The sequence below is a fragment of the Lipotes vexillifer genome, unplaced genomic scaffold, assembly GCF_000442215.2.
Source record: "Lipotes vexillifer unplaced genomic scaffold, Lipotes_vexillifer_v1.1 scaffold291, whole genome shotgun sequence".
Classification (NCBI taxonomy): Eukaryota; Metazoa; Chordata; class Mammalia; order Artiodactyla; family Lipotidae; genus Lipotes; species Lipotes vexillifer.
The window spans coordinates 1,252,499-1,276,832 of record NW_006794559.1 but is presented as its reverse complement, the minus strand read 5'-3'; the positions used below and the strand labels follow the sequence as shown (position 1 = coordinate 1,276,832).

The 24,334-nt window shown below is 44.3% G+C and overlaps 1 protein-coding gene across 1 annotated transcript in view; it reads left to right on the top strand.

Annotated features, from left to right (window-relative positions):
* The first annotated feature begins 3,955 nt into the window (after positions 1–3,955).
* DOCK9 (dedicator of cytokinesis 9) overlaps positions 3,956–24,334 on the top strand; it is a 176,829-nt gene continuing 156,450 nt past the window's right edge. Inside the window, exon 1 of the mRNA XM_007467228.1 lies at positions 3,956–4,253. Coding sequence (XP_007467290.1) covers positions 4,128–4,253 — 126 coding nt within the window. The 5' untranslated portion in view covers positions 3,956–4,127. The remainder of the gene's footprint in view (positions 4,254–24,334) is intronic.

Here is a 24,334-nt window from a genome sequence, read left to right as displayed (position 1 = left end):
TTAGCCTTCCTTATAGTAAAAAATTACCCTTGGAAAATTCCTTAAATTTCCTGTAAAGTCTTCATGTTTTTTTTGTACCCAACCTGTATAATAATTTGTATGTATGTCAAAATCTGAGAGCTGAAACCCATATACAGAAACATCCATTTCATCTTGTCTCTGAAATGTTCCTACTTTCCCATGGTTTTTACTCCATTCTGTTTTAACAGTAAAACTCTATACCCTTAATGCATGTTGATAGACATATTTGTTATTTTAAGAGTTAAAGTGGTTAGTGTGTGAAAGAACTTGAGGTCGCTAGAGTTAGGAGCTTGGTGAATGTTTGTGGATTTGAATCCAGAGGTCCAGCCTATGCCTTGTTCTTTGAAATGTTGTAAAGTAGAACTTGACCACATACTTCCTGTCCTTCTAAGATGGCATTTCCTCTTGTGGCTGCTGTGACCAGGTGTCGTTCTCATGTCCTCAGACATCGATCTCATGAATCCCTTAGAGAAACCACATCCTACTTGTTGGTTTAGGTTTGGATGCTAAATTCTGTACTGTGTGACTCCCCTTGACAGGCAGACTTCTAAAGTGTTGGTTTGTCTTCAATGAGCAGAATCGAACAAGGGCCCCTTACATTGCCTGAGAAGTTAGGTGGCAGGATTGGTGACAGTAGTATCTCCATTCCTCTAAGTCCTGAGAATTTCCTTCTTTCATAAAAAGTGGACCCACTCGAAGGTGACAGGCTAGACCAATGTCTTGCTCTCACAACTGTTTTCCTTTATCTGGGATTTCGGTATAATGCTCTGAGGTGGTGGTGAGAAAGCTGTGTGAATTTTGCTGCTGCATTTCCTATAAACATGTTGAGAACCTTGTCTAGACATTAATCAGTTCCCTTTTATGTAACTCTCTGTGTGAGAAACTTCAAAAAATTTACTTGCCTTACAGCTTGGTATGTTTTTTTGTTTTGATGATGTGAATTATGGAACTGATTATGTTTGCCTTTCTGTCTTGGCTACCTGGAAGCTCAGAGCCAATTCAGAGTTTTTTCCTTGATTGCAAAAGAAATGTAAATACATGGCTAAAGTTTTGAAAAGTATAGAAAAACTTAAAGAAGAAGATGCTCATGGCATGCACACAGGGGGATCAAGACAACTGTTTGAAGGCTGTTGTCACAATCAAGCCACAAAGAGGGAAGAGCAGTGGATTTTAAATTGCCTAAGCGCTTTGTGATGTGTTGTAGCAACACAGTAGGTGGAATTGTCATTTTAGATCACACAGCCAAAGTCCTGAATTTAAGACTAAGGTTAATTTCTTCAGATTGGAATAGCAACAGCAACAATAGTAATTACCATTAAATAGATACCTGCATATGTATTAGGCACTGTGCTATGCCATTTTTACAGTTTTACCTCTTCACTGAAATTACCTTGATTGGATTAAACCCAGATGCTGCCTTTATCTTTAATCGTTGATCAGTAGCCTTTACCTATCTGTGCTTTTTAGCTGTTGGCATCGTTGGAATAGAAAACTGGTTCACCATAGCATCATGGTGAAGAGTGTGTACACTGCATCCATACTGCCAATGCAGTGTGTGACCTTCTGCACATACGTAACCTCTCTGCCCATCAGTTTCCTCATCTGTGAAATAGGAATAATCATGTTACCTACTTCATAGGGTTGTTATAAAGATTAAATAAATTACCTCTGCAAGGTTTGGGACACAGTGAGCACTTACAGTGTTCATAAAATAAATAACCTTATAAATTCCTTCACATTACTTACAGAATGTCAGAGTATTTTGACCCAATAAATAGGATAGCAGTTCTCTCCTTAAAGTCTGTAACTTCTGTTGGCTTAATGATGATGGGGATTTGAGGAAGAATTGGGCTTTTTAGAACTTCTCGAGCCATTTCAAAAAGGTTTTCAAACTGTTGGTTATGTTGTACTTTACTAGGGCTCAGTTTGTCTGTTTAGTGCTTATGGCTTGCCTCCTCTGATTTATAGAACATTTCTAAGTTTTGATTTAACTTATTTCAAATCTATATTTATGTTACAGGCTCTTTGGTTTTTTTTCTATCCTCTTGTAACTTTTGAAAGATAGATTTAAAAACAATTCTTTTGTTTTTTCTTTTTAATTTTGTTGTTGTGGGGTTTTTTTTGTTTGGTTGTTTTGGCTGCACTGTGCTGCATGTGGGATATTAGTTCCCAGCCCAGGGATCGAACCTGTGCTCCCTGCAGTGGAAGCACGGAGTCTGAATCACGGGACTGCCAGGGAAGTCCCTCCCCAAAGATAGATTTTAGAAATCCGTAGATTGTATTATTTTGGAACACAGATTTGGTGAGTTTATATTACCCTGAAAGATTACCCAAGGTTGAGAAATTGGGTAGTTAAAAAAAATATTATAGAAACTACTAATTTTTTTTAATAGACTCATAGAACCCTTGTGACTCATTACCCAATAGTATCCACACTCAGAAAGATTCCTGATGTTTGAGTGACAGAGACTGGGGTGACCTCGGCGGGCCCTGGTGGGAAGAACGTGTGGACATAGGGCGCCATCTTGGCTCCCCCAGTGCCCCTCGGAGCCCTCTCAGCCTCAGTCACTTGACCGAGAGAGGAAGAGACTTGTACCTGTACCTTACGTGATAGTTTCTATGTTTTCCTGGATAGATACACCTGTATACCTTGTGGCACCTATTGTTAAGTGATACCTCGTTCCATTGTTTACTTCTACTTCTATTAAATACTCTTGCTAAATTCTCCCGTCTCAGTGAAACAAGCAGAATAACTAATTGGGAGAAACTCTGCAGCATCCCAGGAAGTACAGATTAATATTTAATCCCATCTTAATGTGCATTTTCCATGTAGTTTATTAATAAATCCCTTAACTTTTGTTTGTTTGTTTGTTTTGCGGTACGCCGGCCTCTCACTGCTGTGGCCTCTCCCGTTACGGAGCACAGGCTCCAGACGCGCACGGCTCACGGGTCCAGCCGCTTTGCGGCGTGTGGGATCCTCTCGGATCGGGGCACGAACTCGTGTCCCCCGCATCGGCATGTGGACTCTCAACCACTGCGCCACCAGGGAAGCCCCCTTAACACTTTTGTTTTGGTTTTTCCTGAGATGATTTAAAAGTTACTTCACTAGTACTTTGAAGAAATGATTAAAATAGCAGGCTTTTGGGGAAACACATTTTAAGTGCTATCACCATTGAACCATGGGATGGTGGCCCATCTACTTTCCTGTGCTTTTGTGTAAATCTCTATTAATTGTATGAATCTGTTATTTATGATGTCTATTAATCTTGCCTTCTCAACTTGCTCTGACACTCCCGGAAGGGAGAGACACTCTACTCTGCCTTATATTTTTACTGTCTTATATTTTTACTGTGATCCTCTCAGTACCTAGTACCAGACTCATTAACCTATTGGTACTCACATACATATTGATGGATTTAAAGTAATATTTTGTTTAATTTACTGTGACATGTGGTATCTCATGAAAATGTGTGATGACCTCATCTTTTATCTACTATAAAATAGTAGGTAAATTGAGTTTGCGTGCCGCAGGCTGTCGTGCAGGGAGAAACTCTTCACTTACATCTGCACGCATGAGGTGGCGGCTACACCTCCCTGCTTTGATCATCAGCCAAGCATTTGGTGTTTAGCCATAACACGAAGGAAAGCATCCGAAAGCTATCAGAATTCTAGGACAGCCAGATGACCTAGCTTCTCTTCAGCTCCAGATTTGAAGTAATTACGAAGGAGTCTAACTGTGACTGGTTTTCTTTTCAACACAGCACTATTTTGATTCGGGTCGATGTGGCCCACGCCGCGTGGAGCAGGCACAATGAGGCCGGTCTTTATTGAAGAGGCAGTGCACTGTGCATTGTACAGTTTGGGGTTTGTTTTCCTTTGGCCGACGAGTGGGAACCTCCCATTTTCCGAGCAGTAGTAACACCCCTGGAGGCTGGCCCTCCCACCCTAGCGGGCTCTGCAGACCCAGCCGGCAGGGCTGACCACTTGTGCCTGGGAAGTCAGCTTCCTTTCCGTCCTCAGGCCCCTGGCATGCTGGTGCCTTGCACGGCCAAGGACTCGCAGCTGTCCCAGTTGCCAGACTTTCTGACTTGCGTTTTCAGCCGAGGATGCAGGCTGATAAATTCAGGACAAGTAGTAGAAATGTCAAAAAGGAGCTGGTGATCGAGTCCCCCCTGCAGTGCAAGGATGCAGCCCAGGGAGAAGTGGAAGCAGAGAGCCCAGGGCCAGTGCTGGTAAGAGGGCCCCATCCACGGGGCTTCTGCTGTCTTCTCCACGCAGTGCTTTTATTGCGTGTGCATGCTCGGTGCCTTCTGGCTCTCTGGTTTGATTTTAAACTTGCCTTGCCTGTTTCTAGCGAACTCTCTTCTCTGTTTCCTCCTGTAGATTGACTTCAGTTCCACTTTGATTCTTCTTTGGGAGGAAAGATATGTTGACGTTTCGCGGGTGAATGTGGTTTCCAGGAGGCTTCTTTGTATAGAACAACTATGTATTGTTCATGTCTCACCTGGCTGCACTGTTGGTAAACCCAAGAGGCACATTGTAATTGCCTTTTATAGGATTGAAAAACGTCTTTTGCAAAATTAAAACATTTACATTATGTGTTTATGTGACTGTGAAAATTATGATGATGACATGGGGGGAGTGTTAAGGAACATAACTGCTGAAGTTACATGTATTCTCACTCATTTTAACAGGTTTGCCTTGAATTGAGCAAAGTAAGAAATAACCTAAGCTTTGAACCAGTTAATAGAAAAGTTTCTATTTTTAACATTAGCTAAACTCAGAGCAGTTTGGATAAATTCAAGTGCTTCGGTAGACTTTGTAAGGGAGGAATGTGGACAATGGTTTTGTTATCATCAATGAGTAGGTTGTGCTTCTCTCTCGGAATTTCTTTAGTACAATAAAGGCACATAATTTTTTAAGCAAACTGCAAAAAACCACCAACATGCCCTGTCGTGGGGACAATTGAGCCTTTCAAATGATCTGTTAAAGGGATTGTTAAACTTGTACTTAGCGATTTTATATAGTGATTTTTTTTTTTAACAACGGAGGTTCATTTGCTGTTATAAAGTGTTTAGTTAATGAACTTAATTTTCAGTTAATGTCTTTAAGAATCTGAACTTGAACTTCTCTGTAATGGATTTGATTTGAATTAAATTGCCTTTGACCTGTGAGACTGCCTTATATTGTATTGCCTTCAAAATTATGTTGCTAACCAGGAACTGAGAAAGTCAGTAAAGTGTGATGGGCTTTTTCACTGTAGGTTTTCATCTGAGAGAGTTAGGCCCCCCTCCCCGCTCCCAGCATTGTTTAGAGATGTTATTCGTTATCTTGGATTCCTTTCTGCTAGCACAATAGTTCATTTATCCATTGAGAAGCTTGAGCAGCTTTCATGCAGTAATAGAATTAACCGGTTAAAGCTCCCAGCTGATGTCGCTTATGATTTCTTGGAGGAAGTTGTGTGGTTTGGGTTCCCTTGTGAATATTCTTAAAAATCTTTTGTCAGTGATTCTCCAGATGTGTAGAAATATTTGTCCAGAGGATTAAATACACTGTAGAAAGATGCTCTGTGATTTTTTTTTTTTTTTTTTAATCACCCAAGTGACTTTTAAAAAACTTGCTTCTCTTTCTTGTGCTCAAAAAATCAGCCGCTTATGTCCCAGTTATTTGTTTAGGTCAAATCTCACTCCAGGCAGTTTCACGGGGAGTACGTTTTCCACTGTAATGGATAAGGCTGTGCTGGCTGCAGCTGCACCTGGTGGGAGTGCTTGTGGGAACCCAGAAGCTTCTGGCAGCATGGAGAGCTCTGGCCCGTGCACCTGCAGAGAGAGGTGTGAGGGAGAGGGGAAGGCAACAGTGATACAACAAGAAGCTTTTTCTTATCTGATGGTGTTTCTCTTATTCCATTGGGGTAACTAAGCAAGATAAAAAGAGCTACTACCAGATAAGAGAAGCAAGGATATTTAAGCAGAGCCTCTGCCCAGGGCAGATCTCCTTACCTGTGATTCTCACTGCTCACAACAAATGAGAATTCAGCACACTGCTCGGAATACAGCTTTTCCCCAAGATGATTTTTTAAAAGTATGCCAGCACAGCCATGAGATCTGTGTGTTGTAGTGCTGTTTGTTACTATTATGTTAGTAGCCCGTGTGCCTGTTGAGAATCCCCAAGTCTGTAATGTTTACATTGTAGGTAACTCACTTTGAAATCAAGTTTTGGCTGGTTTTAGTTATGTACACAGTCACTCCTTGGGGAAAATATTACATAGTTTAAAAGCAAAAAAGTAATTAATGCATATAATTAGAAATATGAATAGTGTAAAATAGGGAAATGTAAAGTGCCCTTACCTTTAATTTCCAGAAGTGCCCGCCATTTATTATTTGGTGTATAACTTTCTCCAGACTTTCTCCTGTGCACATACAAATATAACTTATTGTGTGTGTTTGGAAAATACATAGTACTATAAATTTCTGCATTAATTTTCTCCCAGAACACATCAAGAACATCTTCCTTTGTCACCACGTATAGATTTATGCCGTCCTTTTTAATGGCTGTGCCGTAATTTGACTCCATTTGTTTCCAATTCTTTGCCATTAGTACAGTGTATAGTCATTGAGAAATGGCTTTGTGGGCTGTGAGTGACTCACAGTGAATGTACTAGTAAACGTATCTGAAAGCACTTATGCTGGACAGAAGTGCTTTTTCTGTAAAACTTCTATCAGAAGTCAATGTTTCTTTCCCCTCTGCCAGGGCAACAGTTAAGTTTCCCTTAGCAGTGGCTACTTGTTCCATGCTAGGTAGAGTCAGTGTTTCTAAGAGAAGTATATGTTTGGACATTACAGATTTTCAGAGGCTGCAAGGTTCAACTTACAGGCACCTATGCAGGTAGGTCACGTCCCTTCCCTGTGACAATAAACAAGAGGAAGTACATGGTGAATTTTCCCCATCCCTCTCCAGGCTCACTGCCAACCCTTTAGAAAAATGACTTTGTGGGCTGTGAATGACTAACAGGGGAACAATCAGGATATTCTTGATGTCTACAAGTTAGTTACCCCACTGAATTTGAATACCTATTTTTGCCCCCCAAACTCTAACGTAATTCCTGGAAATAATTTATTCTAATTGTTACAGCTCAACAATTTAGAGGAAAAGGGTGTGGCCTCAGAGAGTCAGAACTGGCTGGGGTATATGTCCTGTGTGTTGCCTTTGCATTGGGTTGCTTTCAAGAGGCAGGTGAGGACTGCAGCACAGGTCTTACTTTGCGAATTTTGAAGGTTGTAAGATGTGAAGATGGAGAAAGCTGCGTTTTCACGTGTTAGGTATACTCCTTAGGTATTTTTAAAGAAGTATCTTTTCAGAAACACCTTTTCTATTTTTGATATTTTTCTTTTTTTAAAAAACCCGCAGTCAGAACTTTATTTATTGGCCTCACCACGTGGCCCGGTATTGAACCATTGCCCCCGTGCGGTGGAAGTGCAGAGTCCTAACCACTGGACTGCCAGGGGATTCCCAATTTTTTATAATTTTCTGGAATCTTCAAGTGTTAAACACTGAATCTGAGTTCTTATTTTAACATTTTAAAGAACAAATGAATAGCTAAATGACCACATGAGAAAGGAGCATGTGTACCAGTGTAGAAAGGAGTAGGAGACTGGGCTGCTGGTTGGATAAGTCACTGCATTACCTGGAGAAACCTTTTCTCCCTTAAGTTCTATTTACTCTAGAAATAGCAGAAACAAATTAAGGTACAAACCCTGAAGGATAAGCTTATGGGTAATGATCATGTTGTTGTCAATATCCTATAAGACTTAAGAGGACTGTGATTGAGTTAATTAAATTATACTTATAAAGCTCTTCTAAAGTTTTTCTGCATCTCTATAGAAGTCTTTAGAAATAATTATATTATGTTGACGATACTTAATATGTAGTTTCTTTTTTTTTTTTTTTTTTTTTTTTTTTTAATATTGAGTGGTAAAGGAAGGAAGTTCCTGCAAGCTCTGTGTAATGACATATTCCCAGGTGACAAACAACAGGACATTTTACTGATTCAGAGCCATAAGCCTTCACTATGCTCTTTGGTTTTCCCCTTCATTTGTTTATTTGTTTGTTCATTCAGCCACATTTATAAGTACTGAGGTTTGCCAAACATACTGGGTAGTGCATTGGGGATACAGGGGTGAGTGAGATACATGCTCCCTCTCCCCAGGCAGCAAGGTCTGGGGAATGAGGGGCTTCCTTCCTCAGAAATGCTTTTCACGTGGTAGTTTTTAGGCACAGTGAGTGTTAATCTCACCCATCCTTTTTCCACTTAGGCAGAAAACACTTAAATCATCATCAGCTCCAGCAAGGACTCATTCTATTTTTTAGCACCTAAAGCAGGCCTACCCTTGCTTTACTGAAGGCATAGGGACCTCTGTTCACATGAATAGTCTGTGTGATTGAGGCTCGGCTATTGCACCGTATTTTGTGGAGCGGTTGGTGGAAGGAATCTTTGGGAAGTGCATGCTTCTCTTACCCCAGAGAAGGAGCGTTCACAGCTCGTGCCACTGCCTCATTACAGCGCTGAGCCACTCATGTCTTCTGGGAGGCTTGCTCGTACAGAGCATAAAAATCCACCCAGCCCTGGTGAGTTTCTTTTCTCATGTCTGTCATCATCGTGGAGGCAGAGTGGCTGGTCACTGTTTTTTATAACAAGGTAAAGGCAATTGCTTTTTTTCTTTCTTTTTTTTTTTTTCCTGCTGTAAGGATAAAAATAGAAAATGTTTATATAGTGCCTTGTTTTGTGTCAGACACTGTTTTAAAAACCTGTTTAAACATTATTTCAGCTAGTCCTCCCAATTCCAGGAGGCAGGTACTGTTATTATTAGTCTTTTTACAGATGAGAAGACTGAGCACAGAGATGTTAGGTAACCTGCACAAAGTCATACATTTAGGAAGTGACAGAGCCTGGGTTTTAAGCTGCCAGTCAGGTTTTCCAGAACCCATAACTGAACACATATGTATGATTCATTAACAAAAATGAGTGTATTCCTTATGCTTGACATTGGGATTATAAAGATGGAAGAGAGGGGTTCAAAATTCTCTGTCCTTAAAAAATTTTTAAATTGTTAGAGAAAGGCCAATTTCAAAGTGACAGAACAACAGCAGTTGAATAGCACGGAAAAATAAAGAGGAGGATGGTCATGCCTGAAGAGGTTGGAAACATGAACAAGATGGAGTTGGGAGTTACGTCACTTTCCTTTTGAGTGTCCCGTTTTATCATCTTCCCGGAAAGTTATACAGGAGCATAGATTGGTGGAATATCTGAGAGTCTGGAGACATCTTATTTTCCTCCCTAGATTTCTTTTTATAAAAACTGATTTACAGCACGATCCAGGATAACCCTGAAATGTTTATTCCCTAATCAGTAGAATAGGCACCGTGGTCCCCGTAGTGTTTAGAGGAGGCTGCCATTTGCCCAGTGTGCTCTACCCTTTGACAGGTAGTGGCTAAATACAAGATAGCAGAACTATGTCACAGGCAGTGGGTGGTGTTGGGTGGTCTCAGAGAAAGCACTTTGGAGACCAGACTCAGGTTTGGTCTGGAATCTGCCTTTCAACCTCTGAGGATGACCACCCTTCCCTCCCCAACTCCATGCAAGCCTGGCCCTGGCTTTAGTACTTATCTCGTCTGAGAAGTGTGTAGTAAATAATCTCGAAGGTCTCTTCTGGGGCTAAAGCTCTGTATTTCAGGGTCATTAGCTTTGGTCCCATAATAACCTGTGATGGAGTCAGATCCAGATCCTAGAGTTTCAGTTTCAGGTTCTAAGCTTAGTTTATCCAAAATCGTTTGGGTTTTGAGTTGTAGGAGCTATAAAACAGGGGATACTGGATTTCCACCCAATGTAATGAATAAGATGAGTGCAGTGGTTTGGCAAACCTGGGAATAAATAGAAGTGGTAGCAAATTTGCAGTTACCGGGGATTACTGTACAAGAGAGGCAAGAAGACCTGGCTTGAGCCTACAGATGACACGACTGAGTATAATTTTTAGAAACAAGAAGACTTGGAAATTATAGTTCATCCTCAACTTTCCAGAAGTTTGAAATATCCCTGTAATGTGATACATACAGCTCTTGCGAAGTTGCTCTTAGAGTACCGTTTTGAGGCTTAAGAAGTTTTTAGTGCTCGCTTTCCAAACAAGTGTACGTGCCGCTTACTAGTGGGTCTCTGGGTGCTCTGCCGGGTCCTTGGGGAAGAGCCAGTCTGAAGTTCTGTTTTGGGATCTCCTTTGTGGAGAGCTGTCACTACTAAGGGAGAACCAGAAGTTAGTGGTGCCAAGGGCCCTGCGCTCACGGTCAGGAGTCCTGGGTCCTGTGTCTTCTAAACATTCGACATTTCTAAGCTGAGATTGCGTTTCTGTCAGATGGAGGTAGTCGTGGTGTCTGTCCTCCAGACTCCTCATCTCCGAGGGTTGTCTGGCTGCCCTGGTCAACTTACTGCATTCAGTCTTTTCTTACTTCGAGCCATGCTCCAAAGTGCCACCAGACCAATCTTTCCAAAATGCAGATACGATTATTAATTTCCTCCCTAAACCCCTCCCCTGACTTGCCTTTGCAGAGAAGGCAAAGCACGGCCCACTTGACCCTCAGAAGTTGGCCCTGGACTTGCTTGCAGGTCTCCCTCATCTACTGCACTTTACAAAATGCGTCCTGACCCAGGCCCTGTACTCTTCAACCGGGGGTGCTTTCACACCCGGGCACAGTGCTGCTTTTGCCTGGCGTGGCTTCACTGCCCGACCATTCTCCTTCACCCTTCAAGTCCCGGTCACATGCCAGCTCCTCCAAGAAGCTTTTAAAACTCTCTCCCCACATCTTCCCATAGACGCTGTTCTCCGTGGCCCATCATGGCATCATTATCCTAGCGTGTTAGGTTATTATGCATCTCTGCTGTGTTGTAGCTCAGGCTTGTACTCTAGTCTCCCTCACTTCTGCCCCACAGGAACCATGGTTTTCTTTGTATTGTCTCTGACATAATGTCAAAGCTCCCCCCACCTTTTTTTTTCTTTTCTTCTCGGCATCACTTTTGCAGGATGCGAAGAACAGGTTGCAGAAAGGGCCTCTGGGGGAGACGGGATCTGAGGATCATTCTTCCCTCTTCCACCTTCATCGCTCTCGCCACTAATATTCAAGTACGTTGAAATGCCAAAAAGTAAAAAAGGATGCACCTAGAGGAGCCTGCTTGACTAAATGTGATGTGGGTATTGTGCCCGCAAACTCTCCTTTGCTTCTGTTACTTTTGATCTAAATTAAAATGTCAGCTAACACTTTGTGACTTGAGGACACAAGTGCACACTTAGGTGACCAGGGTCAAAGCTCTTCGGTTTCTTCCTCTTAGCCACCAGCACCCTTTGTGTGTGAGTACTACGACTTCTCATCAGCCACACCTGAAACTGTAGCTTCACCTTTAATGGTTGTAGGACATTTGGAAAAAATCATTGTGCGACCTTATTACCAGAATCCCAGTAAACTGATTATACGGGGAAAGGGTAGTGGAGACCTACAAGATGCAGGGCAAAGAAGACCACTCTTCCTGGGGGGAAAGAAAGGAAAGCGGGGCCTGTTAGCAACACTGAACAATGTAGGTCACCTGCTTTACTTGACCAAGACTCGACCTGACTGTTTTGTCTCTAATAGGGTAGTTTTTCCCAAATTTGTCTTGTGTCCCCAAGTGAAAATTTCAGGAAGTGGTCTGTCCTTTGTTTTGCCATGAAGTATTAAAAATTACCTGTGTGTTAAAAAAACATATGTTTCATACAGTCTGTGATAGTGCTGTCTAATAGAACTATAGCATGAGCCACATATGTAATTTTAAATTTTCTTATAGCCAAATTAAAGTAAAATTGATAGGTGTAATTGATTTTAGTAATATAGTTTTAACCCAATATTTCCAAAAGTATCATCATTTTAGCATTTAATCCTTATAAAATATCAAGGCATTACACATTCTTTTATTCATACTAAGTGTTTGAAATTTGGTGTCTATTTTACACCTATAACACATCTGAATTCAGGATAGTCACATGTGGCTAGTAGCTACTGTAGTGAACGGTGCAGGTCTATAACCTTACATATTCCATAGCAGAAACACTTCAAACCAGAAAGTTGTCATTTTGGTGGGTGAGTCATTGGATGGGGTGGGGAGGAAATGCATGATTTAAGTTTAAGGTTGGGTTTTCCTTGTGAAAATCATGTCCTTGAAGTATTTGGAGGTAATGTAAATGAGGTTCTACCTAATGGCATCAAAACCTCGCATTCAAACCTGATTCTTCAGGAAGATTTAATATTTTGGAGTATGATTTGTAATGTACTTTATATGGAAAATGAAAATCTTTCACGAAAGGACTCTGCCTTTTCTCTCTCCCCCGTGAGATCATGGAGCCTGGGCAGTTCAGTGTAGCTTACGTTCCCAGATCTCAGAGCAGGGCAGAAAGCCTCAGATTTCTGTCCTTGCTGGAGGTGTGCCAGGCTGAAGCATCACAGTGTAGAGCAGTGTTGTGCATTTCTCGTACAAAGAGAAGTGGAAGCATTGGGGAGCGCTTCCTGTTCTGGAACTCTGAAATTCCATCACGTGTCTTGCTAGCAGGTGATGGGAAAGGTCCTGGGCTTGGGGCCAGGAGACCCATGGGTCACCATCTGTGAGACCTTTGTTAATTCATGTAACCCCTCTGAGCTTCAGTTTCCGCATCTGTGAAATGGTGATGATACAACCATAAGAAATTTGGGGAGGTTTAAAGAGAAGATATATGTGTGATCCAGCAAAGGCATGTTTATGTTGTAGGGACTAAAATTCTCCTGTATCTGAATGACACTTAACTATGTATGATCCCCGTGACCACCATTTGGTGAGGTACTGCTCCGTACCAGGCACTGTATATTGAAACCCTTCAATAACCTTGTGATAAAGATAAGAGAAATTGGTACTCTTCCCATTTTCAGATGTGGATATGGAGATTTAGTAACTTGTCTCAAGGCCACATAGCAAACAAGGAGTCGAGCTAAGATTATTTTTCTTCTTTCTTTCTTTTTTAGAACGCTCCCTTATGTATGTGTGTGTGTATGTATGTATGTATGTATTTTGGGCTGCATTGGGTCTTCATTGCTGTGCACGGGCTTTCTCTAGTTGCGGTGAGCGGGGACTACTCCTCGTTGCGGTGTGCATCCTTTCATTGCGGTGGCTTCTCTTGTTGCGGAGCATGGGTTCTAGGCGTATGGGCTTCAGTAGTTGTGGCTTGCAGGCTCTGGGCCCGTGGGCTCAGTAGTTGTGGCACACGAGCTTAGTTGCTCGTGGGATCTTCCCACGTGGGATCTTCCCGGACCAAGGCTTGAACCCGTGTCGCCTGCATTGGCAGGCGGATTCTTAACCACTGTGCCACCAGGGAAGTCCCTCGAGCTAGGATTTTTTAAAAATACTTTTTTTTTTTTTTTCTTTGCGTTATGCGGGCCTCTCACTGTTGTGGCCTCTCCCATTTGCGGAGCACAGGCTCCGGACGCGCAGGCTCAGTGGCCATGGCTCACGGGCCCAGCCGCTCCGCGGCATGTGGGAGCTTCCCGAAACGGGGCACGAACCCGCGTCTCCTGCATCGGCAGGCGGACTCTCAAGCACTGCGCCACCAGGGAAGCCCAAAATACTTTTTAATATGAAATTCTCAAACACACACAAAGGTAGGTAGACTAGTAGAGTAGTTCTCTAACTTGGGTGGCATCACAATCACACACAGATCACAATCAGATTGCATGAACCCACCCCCAGAATTTCTGATTCAGTGGGTGTGGGGTGAATGTGCATTTCTAAAAAGTTCCAGGCGGTGCTGATGCTGCTGGTCTGGGACCATGCTTTGAGAAACACTGGACTGATATAAGGAATCCCCATCCCCCTGTCGCCACCTGCAACAGTAGTAAATATTTTGGGGACCAGGACTTCAATCCTAACTCCCCACACCTGCCCTTGGTGGTCTCTGAACTGCCTTTCTGGTGATGACATGCTCAGAAGCTCCTGTGAACCAGAAATGTGTTATGAATTCCATCCCCTGCCACCAATGTTTTCAGATAAGTAGCTTAAAGTAGGTTGTTTGGAAATCTGACTCAGTCTGGCTTTTCGAGCCCTTCAGCCTAATTACTTAACCTCTTTATTTCAGTTTCGAAAATAACTTTTATCGACATAGGAAGAATTAAAAATTTCAGGCCATAATGCTAAAAAAAAGGGGAGGGAAATTATTAGTTGGAACAGAGTCTGTAGTATAGATTTAAGATAGAATTATTTAGGCACCTACCATGGTGCATCTCTTTCTCTTTTGCTTTCATCATCACTTTGCACATGTGAAAAACTGGCAGCCAGAATTAGTCGCTGGGATGGATGTGTGTGTGAGAGAGATGCTTGCAGAGCTGTCCCTCAGGCTCTCCGCCTGTTCTCTCTCTCCTCCTCACACCCTTCTTTACCCCTCTTTGGCTCATGCCCTGTGTCAGGATAGAAAGAAGACACTTGAGGTGCTGTCTGCAAGGGTGGTCCCTCCTCCACTCAGTTCTCTCCTTGTGCTCCAGAGGCACAGGGCATAGAGGAAGGCCCCTAGATCCCTTGTTCTCTCTGGCACCCCCATTGAGCACAGCTGACTAAATACAAGCAGTTGTGCAGGTTTTTGTTAACTGGTGTTATTACCTTCATTATTATCTCAATTCCCATTCCATTTTCTAGATGCTATTGACTTGACAGTTTTTCATAGAGTCTTTAATTCTGCTCATTTTAGTAATAGGATAATAATTTTGGAAAACCACAGTTATTTATAAAAATGACAAATACAAAACCCAGGCACTTATCCTTCCATTAAATTGATTGATTTTGAGTGTCCAAGTATTGCTCATACTGACATGCCTGATTAAATAAAATCTCTCAGTGACAGGTTTTCTCATTTGAGTGCGCTTTTTAGTACTGTGTAAAAAGGGAATTCAGCATCTTATCAGTGTTTATAATATAAAAAACTATACTCACAAGTGTGTTATTCTTGGTGTTAGTCTGTTCTGAGTGTAACACCACATCTCAGCATGAGAAATATATTTAGATGTGTACAAGTCTGGCGTTCTTCTAGACACTCTCCGGTTCATCAGCTGTTATGGTTTAATGCTCAGGTTTGAGCTTTCTTCTCAGTCCAAGCTTAGATAGGGCTCCCTTTTTCCTCCAGTTTTCTACAGCATGTGCTTGTGCATCAGTGAAGCTGCAAAATTTAAAATGCAGAGGCTTAGAAGAAGAACAGGGACCAAGGAAGAGCACGGTCCGGGGGTCAGGAGACCTGGGGTTCAGGCCCAGCTTTGCCGGCAACTCTTTCCGGGACCTTAGGACAGTCACTTAACTCCCATCCAGGCTCCCAGGTGTCTCTGTCTGTAAGACGAGAGGGCTAGAGCAGATAATCTCAGGTTCTGATGTTTGCACAATTGTAGTTCTAGTATTACTGAACCTCCTGCTCATTTTAAACATGCACGATTCTGAACAGCTGCTGAGACCACTGTTCCTACACACACTTCTCCACAGTTTGGAGAAGAGCATGTGTTGCTGAAGGAGACTGTGGTCATATGTTGGTTACCGTGGTCTCCTAAGTTCTAATGTCCTGGGTTAAGGGAAGACCATGTGTATTACAAGGAGATGGGAGGCATTTTCCACGGCTGGAAGATGTATGGACCTAGTTTTATGTCTCTCATCTTCACCGGTTTGCTGGCTTCCTTAGGGCCCTTCTTGACATGGCCCACCTGCCACTGTGGCCTCATCTTTCCCCACAGGCTGTAGTCTAGGGGTGGCTTTGAGACATGTGGGTACCCCACGCGCCCCCCCTGCCACTGTGGCCTCATCTTTCCCCACAGGCTGTAGTCTAGGGGTGGCTTTGAGACATGTGGGTACCCCAGGTGAGCTAATCATTGGGACGACCTCAAACACAGGCTATTCATGGGACTCCCTGGTGGTGCAGTGGTTGAGACTCCGCCTGCCAATGCTGGGGACGCGGGTTCGAGCCCTGGTCCAGGAAGATCCCACATGTCGCGGAGCAACTAAGTCTGTGCACCACAACTACTGAGCCTGCGCTCTGGAGCCCACGAGCCACAATTACTGAGCCCGCGTGCCACAATTGCTGAGACTGCGTGCCGCAACTACTGAAGCCTGCGCACCTAGAGCCCGTGCTCTGCAACAAGAGAAGCCACCACAATGAGAAGCCCGCGCGCTGTAACTAGAGAAAGACTGCGCTCAGCAATGAAGACCCAACGCAGCCAAAAATAAACAAATCAACTAACTAAAAAAAACCCCAAAACGACAGGCTATTTAGATAGTTGTTTATTTTAGAGGGGGGACTGAGGGCTGGCTGGGGCAGAGGTGAAACGGGACCCCTTGTGCAGAGCTGTTCGTCTCTGACTCCAGTGTTCCCACCTATTCAGAGAAACCAAGGAAGGCCCTGCGGGTTACTCTCCATCGTTTCTTAAGCATATCCATTCCAGGAGTTCCGCTGCTGACTTCAGGCGGCTTGTTCATGTATTCTTTGCAGCCGCATCGAGTACCCTTTCAGAAAGGATTTCGCGTAAATGTAGTTTTCTGCATCACATTGGATTTCCAGTGATGCAGACACTGGTGCCCCAAGCCCTTGGCCAGCTGCCATCTGCTCCCTTCATGCAGCTCTGCCCAGCTATTCTGAACTGCCTGCTGCTTCCTGAATTCACCCTGCTCAGAGGGGATCGACCAGGCCCTGGAAGAGACTCCAGCAACTTCCTATTCATGACTTTGTGTTTTCTGTACCCCCTTCCCTCTTCGATTGTACAGATTTCAGGCCCCACAAAATCTGGTTCCATCCACGAGCGCACTCCCTGGCTTCTCCATTTTCTCTGCCAGGAGCCCCCAGTCCACCCTGAATCCTGGCTGACTCGTTCAGCTCTTAGACTCAGCTCTAACCGCCTCCTTTAGGAAGCACCTGCATGGTTGGGCCCCTTTGCACACTGAGTGCCTGTGCTATGCCAGGTGCTGTTCAGGGGCTGGACAAAGCAGAAATAATATAGACACAGTAAATAAAATAGAACTCTTTGCCCTCATGGAGCTTGTAATCTAACTGGAGTGGGAGGGGGAGGGGAGTCAGGTTCATTCTAGTGGGTCAGGTGCCACTTGTGGGTTCCCACTGCTGTCATTCTGCTCGGGACTGTTCACACATCTGCCTTCCCTCTGGATTGTGAGCTTTCTTGGGTGGGGGCTGTGTCCTTTTTATCTCAGTGTCCCAAAGGCCTGGCACAACGCGCATGGATAGGCTCAGTGAAAATCTGTGGAGAGAAGGAACGTATAACTGCTAATAGCATTTGCACATGAGGAAGGGGGGCAGCTGCTAATTTCCTGCACCCACCCTAATTATAGGCAGCTGAGGGCTTTTCCTTCAAAGCTGACAACTTCAGGAAGTTCCCGGTGCGAGTATAGAGCGAGCGAGAGTTGTGTGCAAGACGGTAGTGCAGAAAGGCTCGGGGGCCACACTGATTAACATCTGGTTGCAGAAGCCCTCTCCTCTTTACTGCAGGCCGTGGCATCCCCCTCCCCGGTGACAGTGCTGGAGTCCTGTTGGCAATGTTGAGAAGTGCACCATTTTGAAAATGGACTCAGTTCCATGAGGGATTTTTATCTCAGCTGGTCGAGGAGCTTTTATAGCTCTGCAGATAGATCAAGGAAGTCCTAAATTCTTTATAAGCAGAAGCGACGCCTTTCTCATTTCTTAAAATAGAGTGCTCCAAGAGCTGCCATTTCCTTAGTTTGCTATTTCAAGAAGTGGCACTCAGGGTTTCAGCTCGTGTTAACATTTAATTACCAGGCGCACAAAGGCGAGAAATGACTAGAAAGTTCATGGGGAGCTATCCTGTCAGAGGGGAGAGCAGTAGAATCAGAAAGCCTTTTTGTTTAGCTCTTCCCATGGTTTTTGAGGCTTCATACATGTTTGGCCAACACTGAACTCATTTGTGGGTTGATGCTCTCCAGTTCTGCTGGATTCCAGGGGAATCTCATTTTCTTGGCGCTCAGAAGATCCCCTGGCTTCTGATTGCCTGTGGGTCTGGAATTTCAATTTGCGTGGTTGCTGAGCGGCCAGACGCAGAGCAGCAAATGCCGTAGGAAGGGCTGAGTTCAGAGAAGCTCAGAGGGAGATTGACGGGAGGGCACGTGGATCATGCCCTTTGGCGCCCGTGAGAGCCACGTGATCACTGGAGGCTCGCCTGCTGCCTGCTGCTTTGACCAGCAGATGGGGACTGGTGGCCTTGGTGTCAGTGGCTCACCTGTGCCCATGATGTCCCTTGAGGTGGAGGTGCTTCTCCCCACCATCTGGTCACATGGCCCTGGCCTCAGGCTGTTCCTGTGAGTCTCTTCCAAGGAAGCCAAGGCTTTGATTCTTTGGTAGAAAACCGTGTGTGTGCCCCGGTGACTCTGCTCCGTCTTCTGCCCTGAGGAAGCGCCACACAACCCTCGATGAGCAGCGTCCCTTGGGATTTACCACCCGCCCCCTTCTCTCCTCCTCAGTGTTAGATTCTGCTGATCTCATGGAGCTGCCCTCGTGGCGGGTGGGTCTAAAGTGCTTCTGTGTACACCCCGACCCCCAACTGTTCTCAGCCCTTCCTGACACAAACCTCATCAATACGCAATTCAGTTTATAACGTAAGCGTCTATTTGGGTTTTCTTTGGGCTCAGTCCCTGAATTCCACTGTCACCTCTATTTATTATTATATATTAATAGTTTCCTCTGCATTCAGCCTTTTGTTTTTCCTTTTTTTGTGAGAGTCCCTGCCACTGTTGTCTGTTTAATATGTTCCTTGGAGGATAGAGGAAAGTTTTTGTAAACAGATTGGTGAAATTGAATGTATGTGTAGCACCCACTCAAAAACAAACAAAAAACTAAGATTACTGTCATGCAAGCAACATATTTAATAATAATAATAATGGTTATTTATTATGTGCCTACTATTTGCCAGGCTGTGTCGAACATTAACTCAGTGAGGCCCAATAACAACCTCACGTAACTGCACAGCTCAGCTTTCTTAACCACTGTACTGTAGACTGCCTTCAACTCGATCAATATCTGTGTGGCATATATGGCCCTATCAGGGCAGATCCAGGTTTTCTGAGCAATGAAGCTTAGAATTTTGGGGACTTTTAAGAAAAATAATTAAAAGTTTTAAATATAAAATTTATAAATACAAAATTTGGCCCGGAAGTGAATGTTTTAGAATTTGAGTTTAGAATAATTTAGAATTTGAAAAGAAGTCACAACAAATTACAAAATTTAAAAAGCCAAATTATCAACATCGGAAATACAGGAAAACACATTTTTATCAATGAGTCTCTTGGCACACCTCAGTAATAACTTTCTTCCTGGCATTTTTTGGCTTCATCCTCCTGTTACCTCTCACATGATCATGATTTTGTATCATCATTCTGTGTGGCAAGAATAGGTTGTTCAACCTTTCCTGTAGCAAGGTTAGTCGAACTTTGTATTTTATTAATCATAGCTTGGAAAAGTTTCTTCTAGCTCTGCAACATTTGGTAACATCACATAAGCTTTTAGGATTGGATAAACCTCTGTTAGGTTTCTTCTGTACAGGAGCTGTGTGATTTGGGGGCATTCTCAGTTTGCGCAATGACTAATCTCAAGCACCTCCTAGCATTTCTGGCCCAAGCACCTTGTGATGTGCCTATATTGCAGTATGGCCCCTGTGTTGCACCTCATATCGATTTGCCTATGTGACACTGGGTGGACCGACATAGTGGGCCATGTTCCTGTAAATCTTCCTACACCAGGATGCCAAGCAGCAATTGAACTCAACAGGGACGTACGTGTATGGGGCCTGGAGAGGGGTCTGTGCAAGCGAGGGGCATTCAGCTGTCTTAATGACAGTCAGTGTGTCTCTGGATCCTGGGCTAGATGCTGCGGGAGCAGAGATAAGGAGGCCCGGCCCTGTCCCAAGGCACTAATAGTGGAGGAGATGAGCTGTCCATGGGTCACTTCAATGCAGGGTGGAAGGAACTGCACCCTAGGACTGCTACTAACCCAGATGCAGTGGTCAGAGACGGGACAGGCTGCCTTTTAATGGGTTGAGGTGGTGCCCCAGTTATATGGCCATGCTGCATGCCCTGGGGCTAGAGCAACTACGCTTTAACTTTTTCGGCATCTCTGCCTCTGTCAGATTTGATTTTTTAGAGGAAGGATTCTGCTGCTAAAATAAAACATCTTTGGACCTCTGCCTGGAGGGCTGTAGGACTCTGACAGGTGTATAGGCGTGGGGAACGACAGGAGCAGGCTTGTCAGAGACAGTGAACCACATTGCTTGTGTCATGGGCGCACGGTGCTGGAGATGTGACTGGAACCTGTGCACCTGCTTGCCCAAGGAGGGCTGCGCCATCACGTTAAGGAGTTCAAAACTTTGCCCGCCTGAAGAATTCTCATTCTTCCCTCAGCGCTCATGAAGCAGCACTTCCTTGGTGAAGTGAGGAAACTTTGCAGCCTGTGGGCAGTAATTGGCACCACCTCCCGCCCTAGCTCTGCATTAACGTCTGCCTGCACCTCTCACTATACTGAATTAGGTGTTTACGAGCCTGCTTGTCCCACTAGTCCAGGGTTTCTGCGACTCGTTTCATGGCTATTCTCCAGGGAAGGACAACCCTCCCCCCAAAACTGGGTATAAAATGTAGAAAGTAATTTCTGGTGGGAGGGGGCCCATGGTCTCAGAGGGGTCTGTAACCCCAAGGAGGTTAGGGAGCTCAACACTGGGCTTGTTCCTTGTTCATCCCTAAATTTACAAATTCCAGCACAGTTCCTGGATCATCATGATAGACCAGGGGTTCTTCAGAATCCCTTGGAGAGCTTGTTCAAGCATGGTCACCATTCCTGGAGTTTCTGATTCAGGCTTGGGATGGGGCCTCAGAATTTACATCTGTGTGAGCTTCCCAAGTGATGCTGAAGGTGCGGTTCCCAGGCCCCCACTTTGAGAACCGCTGTTGTAGACTGTTGTGGGCTGAAAGTACCACAGTCCTCTCACCCTGTCTGACTTCACAGTAGCCGAGAACTGAATGTTCATAGATAAGGACTTTTAACCTCCAAATGGGGGAGAAAGCTGAAGGACTCGTGTGTAGATTGAGTTACATTTTTTACACACTATAAATGCACAGTACATGCACTGTACATGTTCTCAGTGTCCTAGACTTGGGAGCTGGCCGAGCCCCATCATGCTTAGGGAGACACAGTGTCCTGAAATATTGAAAATTCAAACTGGTAAATGTGCAGGGTTCCGAAATCTGGTAGTTCTGATGGCCTAGGAGCAGTTCTAGGAGTATTGACCATTCATCAGTTTGGGTAATTCTGGACCCAGATTTTTTTTCGTTTGAAGATAAAAAATCAAGAACTTGTATGTAAATTATCTCGATAGAAAAAAAAAAAAAAGTAGCTCTTTGTATAATCAGGCCTCATAAGATGGCTGCTCTCTTGCTGTCTTGTACATCCCCTGCCTGACCCTGCCCTGCGTCACCCTTACTTTGTGCACATGATTGCCTCCCTCTCCTAAGCTGACGGTTTAATCAGTAACTACCTATGTGATTGGTCCGAGAGTGACTGTTCTAGCCCTGGGACTAGACCAGCTCCAGTATGTTTGGTCATCAACAGGAAACCTTGGCCCTCACTACGATTGCTAGCCCAAAGAGCTGCAGGGGGATGTGTTCCAGCAGTCCCCCTGGCAACCGAGGAGCCTTCTGATGTCATTGCCCCCATAACTGATAGCATCTTCCTCCTCTGTGTAGCGAAGATTGCTGTCATGTCCTGCCTGCCGTGAGCTGTACATGGTCAGGTGTTGCTCTGGGACTTCGGCCTCTGGCTTGTAAGATTCCCTGTTCAGTAAATCGTTGATGTCTGTGTCGCCGACGCCATGTTCTTCCTTTGGCCTCATGGCCGGGCAGTTGCTAGGATTGCAGGACTCTGGGGTGCAGCCCAACACTCTTGGAGTTATGTCACCAGGAGAAGCATTGAACTTAGGTGTGTTGAGATGGCTTTAAAGCCAAGGCCATGTGCCAGCTCTGTGCTAATAAAGCCTCTTTGTTCTGACCCAGGACTAGGGGACTGGCAGTCTGATAATTAACCTAATTTCACTTTGCTGTTAGTGGACATTCCTGTTAGCAGTGATGCTGCAGGCCAGTTTCCTACACTAGTGGGCTGTCCCCCCACACATGGGACCAGCTGGAAAAGCTTAGTGGAGCTGAAGAACACTGAACAGCTGTAACCAGTGAATCATCAGTTTAAAGAAGAGAGGAAAACAGGCGATTGTGCTCTTGACCCACAGTTTGGTAGATAGGTCTGCCTCAAGCCTCCCAAGCCCCTCTCTTCTGTCATTTCTTTCTGTCTTCTTTATCTGTCTTTATCTTGCCCGTATGTTTCCTCCATCCCTGCATCTTCTACCTCTGCCACGCCTAGGCGTCGGTCACTTTTGTCTCTTTCTCTCCCCCATCTCCTTCTTGTCTCTTTTCTTTTCTTTCTTCACCAGTCTCCCTTCTCAGCCTTTCTCCTCGGATAGTTTCTTTCTTTCTCCCTCCTAAAATCCACATGTAGAATCCACATTGTGCCAGTTATTCGTGTTTGAAGCAAGAGCTTTTTGCCTTGTTCTTAACTTAGGTAGCAGGTGAGTTGCTCTCCGTTGGCCCCTTTTCCTTGGAGTCAGCGGTCCTGTCGGAGACCATGCTCCCTGCAGCTGCCAGAGACCTCCGCCCAGTCAGGTCTCCAGGAGTCACTTCGTTGAGCAACTTAAGGGTTTGCACAAGTTTCAGATCTTCCCAGTCCTGGAGTCCCGAAGACCAGAGAAGACATGTTATTCTCCTCTGAGATTTCCTGTATTTCTTATTCTTCCGTGAGATTTCCCTTATGCCATTCTTCTATGGGCTTTCCTGGTTAACATGCATCATCAGTCTTTAACAGAAACGCCGGCTTATAAACTCTCCACAGACGTGCCATGGTTGAGCATTGGTGAGCACAGACCCTTAACAAGGCAGCCTGGAGAAGGAAGGTTTCTGACTGATAGAAGACTGGGTTCTAGTCCCGTCTGCTGGCTACTTGGGACGCTCAGGCAATCAGCTCAATTTGTGATCCTCAGTTTCCAGCCTCAGTCAAATGGAGTGATGTTTCCATGCCTACCTTTTAGTGGCGTTAAAAGATAAACTGAGGCATATTAAACATTTCAAGAGTTTATTTGAGCAAAAATCGATTCAAATTGGGCAACACCCATTTCCCAGTGGTTGGGAACACTCTGATGATAGGAGCTGGGGAGAGATTTACATAAAGAAAAGTGCAGAAGCAAAGAAAGGAATAATTGATTGGCACTAGCGTGAAGCCTAGTTGGCTGTTTGTGCTGGGTTGTCCTTAGTGTTTTGAATTCATTAACCTTGAGGCATTTACAGGCTTACATTTCAGTTTGCTTACATAGACTGCCACCTCAGACTGATGGCCTCCTTGTCTGGTTAATTGAACAGCGGATTAAGTGTGATCATCTGTGTGAAAACACCTCAAAAGTTAACAGTGGCCCACTAAAGCAAGGTAATCCTAATACCTACAATGTTACATAAAATACTGCCAAGATACCTTCAGGGGAAAACAGTAATTCATCTAATTAACAAAAGCGTTATTTGGTATGCTAAATAGCAAAACTGATTTATGAATATGTTAGTTGTTTTCATTTACTAAACATTTAAGAAATCCAAGTTCAGTCAAATGGTGAGAAGTGTCATTAAATGCACTTAAGAAGCTGTAAACATTGTCTGTATCAGTCCAGAGGCAGAAAACACATCAGTTGATTGAACATGGAAAATTAATATAGAGAATTATTAAATTGGTAAAAGGGGATCAACTACTAGGGAGTAAGGGTAACTCTAAAGCATGGATCAGCAACCTGTGGCCCGTGGGCCAAATCTGGCTGTTGTACTGCCCCTCCCCCTGCCATGCCAGTTTTATTGAGATGTTGACGTACACCACTGGGTTGCCTGTTTTTGTAAATAGAGTTTGATTGTAACACTGCTGTGCCCATTTGTTGACTATGGCTCCTTTTGCTCTGCAGCAGCAGAGTTTACTAGTTATGACAGAAACTGTAAGTCAGCCAAAATATTTGCTCTCCGGCTCTTCACAGAAAACATTTGCCAACCCCTGCTCTAAGAATACAAGCCTAGTCTATCCAGGGAGCAGAGACCCAAGGAAAGCACAAACTTGGAAGAGCCCCCCAACCCCCGCCTGCCCCCCCCCCCCAAACCCGCCCCCAA